Source organism: Aptenodytes forsteri, unplaced genomic scaffold (assembly GCF_000699145.1).
Source record: "Aptenodytes forsteri isolate BGI_AS27 unplaced genomic scaffold, ASM69914v1 Scaffold64, whole genome shotgun sequence".
In the NCBI taxonomy this organism is placed as follows: domain Eukaryota; kingdom Metazoa; phylum Chordata; class Aves; order Sphenisciformes; family Spheniscidae; genus Aptenodytes; species Aptenodytes forsteri.
The window spans coordinates 72,381-77,630 of record NW_008794786.1 but is presented as its reverse complement, the minus strand read 5'-3'; the positions used below and the strand labels follow the sequence as shown (position 1 = coordinate 77,630).

General features: G+C 63.9%; 1 protein-coding gene across 1 annotated transcript in view; it reads left to right on the top strand.

Moving 5' to 3' along the window:
* The window catches only part of ACVRL1 (activin A receptor like type 1), a 16,374-nt gene that overhangs the window by 3,645 nt on the left and 7,479 nt on the right, over window positions 1-5,250 (top strand). The window contains exons 2-8 of the mRNA XM_009274390.2: window positions 1,072-1,142; window positions 2,525-2,749; window positions 3,059-3,258; window positions 3,369-3,468; window positions 3,828-3,974; window positions 4,049-4,324; window positions 4,465-4,662. Coding sequence (XP_009272665.1) covers window positions 1,076-1,142; window positions 2,525-2,749; window positions 3,059-3,258; window positions 3,369-3,468; window positions 3,828-3,974; window positions 4,049-4,324; window positions 4,465-4,662 — 1,213 coding nt within the window. The 5' untranslated portion in view covers window positions 1,072-1,075. The remainder of the gene's footprint in view (window positions 1-1,071; window positions 1,143-2,524; window positions 2,750-3,058; window positions 3,259-3,368; window positions 3,469-3,827; window positions 3,975-4,048; window positions 4,325-4,464; window positions 4,663-5,250) is intronic.

Sequence of the window (5,250 nt, the reverse complement as noted above, 5' to 3'; positions counted from 1 at the left end):
GCCGCTGGCCGAGCTCTCAGCCATGTGAAAGGGGCAGCGATGCCGGCAGGGAGAGGGGCGGGGGGCAGCGCCAGCTCCGCCGTGTTTGGCTTGGCAGAAATGTCTCTTTCACAAGGAAAAAAAAAAAAAAGAAGAGAAAAAATAGCAAAACTTCCCCCAAAGGCGCAGCTGGGGAATTTTTGGCTGCCCGCAGCGCCTCTGCTTGTGTCATCGATAAGCTCCGTACAAAAGCCCCCCTGGGACCGAGCCCTGGACCGCGGCCAGCTGCACCCGGTGGCTCCAGCGCCGGTGGGGGAGTGCACTGCAGCGTGGGGGCTTTAGGCTCTGTCCCGTGGCATGGGTCTTGCCAAACCTGGGATCTCCGGTGGTGCCGTGGCATCACCACGCTCGCCATGGCTGTGCTTGTGTCATCGATAAGCTCCGTACAAAAGCCCCCCTGGGACCGAGCCCTGGACCGCGGCCAGCTGCACCCGGTGGCTCCAGCGCCGGTGGGGGAGTGCACTGCAGCGTGGGGGCTTTAGGCTCTGTCCCGTGGCATGGGTCTTGCCAAACCTGGGATCTCCGGTGGTGCCGTGGCATCACCACGCTCGCCATGGCTGCTGAGCCCACCGGCTCTGCCGCCGGGCGGGACGCTGCGTTTTTGCGATGCGGGAGCCACGGGAAAGGTGGGAAATGCCAGAATATGGATGGCTGGGATAAAGGAAGGATGTTGGGGCAGCATGCACGTGGCGAGGTCCCTGTTCCAAAGTGCTCCCGAGTGCCACAGGGCCGTGTGCGGTGTCCCGTGCCCCAGTCGGGAGGTCCCCCAAGCTCAGGAGGTCCCGGGCATATGCTCTCAGGAAGGGCTGTACCGGGACGTCCGGAGCCAAACTCCGCTTGGAAGCAGCACATCCTACCTCGCACCGCTCCGCCCACCCTCTCCCTCCCCGCCGGCCTCCATCGCTCGCCACGGCCCCCCAGTTCCTTCCCAAAGCCCCCGCAGCTGCCCCCGGCCCGGCAATGAGCCCCTCGGGGGCCAGGGGCTGCGGGGGGCTGCGGTGGGCTGCCTCTCACCCCCCCTGCCCTCCGCAGGAAGATGCCGTGCGGAGCCTGCGGCCGGGTGGTGCTGGTGCTGCTGACCCTCTCCCTCGGCTTCGCAGCCGGTGAGTACCAAAACGATGCGGTGAAGGCGGCCGGTGCCAGATGCTCTCTGCCACGCACGGGGGGTTAAAATAAGCCCTCGGCTCTTTGGGAACATCATTGCTTGCTCTGCTCAAAATAAACTGCCACAGAGGGCAGCTCATTCAAGCTCGCCTCGAGTGAGAACCGAGGGAGGCAGGGCTCCTCGGGGACCCGCACCATCCCCAGCGAGGGGCTTCTCCCTTCTGGGACAGTGACCTGTGTCCCAGAGAGGATCTCAGCTTAATTAATTACGGTTCATCAAGTGCTTTGACGTCACTAAAGGGGAGATGGGAAAAAGGCTTGCACGCACGTGCTTTAAAATGTGTTTTTTCCCAGGGGTGATGGTGCTGATGGTGGGGAGCAGGGACGAGCTGGTCGTGATCCCAGGGGAGCACCAGGGTGACCTGGGGACAGATCCAGGCTGGGTGCTTGTGCAGGGAGGACCGAAGCAGTGTGGCTGTGCTGGGGAGGAGCAGCAGAGCTCATTGGGGGGACGAGTGCCCACCGAGTCCCCATCCTGCCCACGGGGCCACCAACCCCCAGGGCTTACTGACCCGGCCCCACCACTACCCCATGGCCCTGGCACCAGGCAGCTTTTGGGGCAGGGGGGCCCCAGGCGCAGGAGGGGGGCTGGCCACAGCCATCCGTCCCCTCACTGCCGTCTGTCTGGCTGCCCTCGCGCTGAACTTGCTGATTCCAGGAGAGATATTTTCTGCGCGAAAGGGCAGAGCTAAATTGGGAGGTTGGGAACGTGGCCGCCCCCCGTGCTGCTCCGGCACTGCGGCGCGGGGAAGCGCCTTCGGGGCGGCCGGGGAAAGCTTCAGGAAAGACCCCAGGTTTGGCACCCAGCTCCGGAAACGCAGCATCTCCGCGGCACCCGCTGGGGAGGCACCAGCTGAGTTTGGGGCTTTTGGTCCCATCCTGGCTCCCGGGACCCAGCTCCCACAGGCGGCCCCAGAGTGGGGCACTCCCACTTCCCCTGGGACCCCGTGGGCAGGATGTGACCCTGTGTGCTGTGAGCCAGTGCATCCCAGTTAATCCCAGCTGGTGGGGCTGGATGCACAGCCCCTCCACTGCCTTTCCGGGGGTGCGGGGACAGGCGACCCTCAGCTTTGGGGCTGGCACTTGGGTCCCAGCCAGGAGCAAGCAATTTTCCAGGAGGTCTCAGGATGGGCTACCCTGTGCTGAGCACCCGCAGCCACCTTCTCCAGCCCGGACCACGGTGGTCCCAGGCTGCCCGCTCTCGAAATTTGGTTCAAGTGTCTTTAGGACAGATGTCACTGTCCCCAAAGCTGCCAGCGCGCCCCGGCCTGGGCAGCAGGGCGGCCCCATGGTGCAACGCACCCCCTCCTCGTGCCCACAGAAGAGCTGCTGTGTGCCTGCGACGTGCCGCACTGCAGCCTGCCCACCTGCACGGGAAAGGTGTGCTTCGTCAGCAAGAGGAAGGAGGAGGGGATCATCACCCAGCACAGGGGCTGCTTCTCCCAGAACATCCTGGAGAACTGCCGCACGCCCGTGACGGAGCAGTACGGCACGAGGTGCTGCGACTCCAGCATGTGCAACGCCGAGCTGGAGATCTTCCTGCAAGGTACGGGGGCACAAGTCCCCTTCGAGGAGCCGGGGGGAGAAGGGCAGAGCTGCCCACCCAGCTGGAGATGTGGTTGGGTCTCTAGGTCATCCCCCTCCTCACTCAGCACCTCCAGGGTCACCCTTTCCCAGGTGGGACAGGGCCAGCGAGATGTCCTCAGGTGTCCCTTCTTGGGCTGTGCCTGCAGAGCTGCCATCCATGGGGTTGACCCTAATGCAGAGCCACCCTCCCCAGGTCCAAGCCCAAGCACCAAGACCTCCACCCTCCCAGGTCCACCTTCATGCTCCCATCCATTGTTTCCCCTCCCAGGAGAAGAGGCCCTAGGAAAGGCGCCTTCCCTGCCCAACCTCCTCCTGATGATCTTCGTCCCGCTGCTCGCCCTCCTCGTCCTTGCGGCGCTCATGGCGCTCTTCTGCTGGAAGGTGGCCCAGCAGCGCCACAAGAAAAGCGACATGGGAGACACAGACCTCATGCTGAAGGCATCCATGGTGGGAGACAGCACTTTGGAGGTGGGTGCGCTCCGGGAAGGACCCAAAATGCCCCTGAGGCGCAGGAGGGAGGGACATGCCGGGTGTGGGGTGGCCATTGGGCTGACCCTGCTGCCGTCCCGGCTGCACAGGACTTGCTGAACGACGACTGCACCACAGGCAGCGGCTCGGGCCTGCCCTTCCTCGTCCAGCGAACGGTGGCTCGGCAAATCACCCTCGTGGAGTGTGTGGGTAAGGAGAGCGGCCGGGCACAGGGGGAAGCTGTCCCGGCCCCCACAGCCAGTGCTTGGGCATGTGCCAGACCCCTTTCCCCCAGCAGCCAGCGATGGCACCGCGACACCAGACCTGGGAGGGGGGATTGGACCCAACCATCTCAGCCAAAATGCCATAGAGACCCCAAGTTCTCCCCCTGTCCAGCTGATGGAGGAGGGAGAGAGCAGCTGGGTGGGTGGGTGGCAGTTGGTCAGGGTCAATGGACCCTGTGCCGCTCCGTTGCTCTTCCACACTGGGAGCTGGGTTCATCATGCTGGGTGTGGGGAGGTCGCTGGGGGTTGGAGGGGCCGCGTGACGCAGTGCCGCGGCCGTGGCAGGCAAAGGACGCTATGGCGAGGTGTGGCGAGGCATGTGGCACGGGGAGAGCGTGGCCGTGAAGATCTTCTCCTCCCGGGATGAGCAGTCATGGTTCCGTGAGACAGAGATCTACAACACCGTCCTCCTCCGGCACGACAACATCCTGGGTGAGTGGGGGACCGGGGGGGCCGGGAAGCAGCTGCATGGCGGCTCCATGGTCCTGGCTCTTCTCCCCGTCCAGGCTTCATCGCCTCTGACATGACGTCAAGGAACTCCAGCACCCAGCTCTGGCTCATCACCCACTACCACGAGAACGGCTCACTCTACGACTACCTGCAGAGGACAGCCCTGGATGTGGAGACCTGTCTGGGGTTGGCCTCCTCCATCATTTGCGGCCTCGTCCACCTCCACGTGGAGATCTTTGGCACCCAGGGCAAGCCCGCCATTGCCCACCGCGACCTGAAGAGCAGGAACATCTTGGTGAAAAGCAACCGGCAGTGCTGCATCGCGGACCTGGGTGAGATGGGGGGCAGGATGCAGCACCCAGGGACGTGGTACCCCAGGGATGCGGTACCCCAGGGATACGGTGCCCCACGGATGCAGCATCCTGGGGATGCAGCACCAGCATGGTGCTGACCGGGGCCGGCATCCCTCCAGGGCTGGCCGTCATGCACTCCCAGGGCAGCGACTACCTGGACATCGGCAACAACCCCCGGGTGGGCACCAAGCGCTACATGGCCCCAGAGGTGCTCAGCGAGCAGATCCGCACCGACTGCTTCGAGTCCTACAAGAAGACGGACATCTGGGCGTACGGGCTGGTGCTCTGGGAGATCACCCGGCGGACGGTGGTGAACGGTGAGCGGCTCCCAGCCGGCTGCCGCGCTCCCGGCTCGCAGCGAGGCTCCGCGCTCACTCCCTCCTTCCCTCCTTTTTATGGGTTTTTTTTTTTCTTTCCCTTCGCCCAGAAGATTAGCTGTAAATTATAAACACTGTAATCTAGTGTCAGCACCCGGCTCCCTGATTAAAGGGCCCATTAGACTCAATCAGCTCTTTGTTTGTTCAGCACTGATTAGAAAACAAGCAGCGTCGAGCGCTGCCTGGAAGCTGGCCACGGCCAGGACCTCCGGCCGGCGGGGCTTGGCTCGCAGGGACGGGGACGGTGACAGGGACAGGGTCCCCCACGCTGCGGAGGAGCCTCCTCAGGGCTGCCCGGCCAGCGCCGCTCACTGCCGGCAACGTCCATTAGAAGCATTAATTAAATGGTGGGCGCTGGCGGGTGAGGCAGGCGGTCCCCCCGAGGCGCAGTCTGGCCAGGATAATCTCATTTACTGCCCCGGGGCTCCTTCAGATTAAACATTTACTCCGAATTACCAAAGCCATGTGCAGGGGACGACCTTCAGCCAGCTGGTTTTAACCCTTCCAGGCACCCTCGCCCTCCGGGAT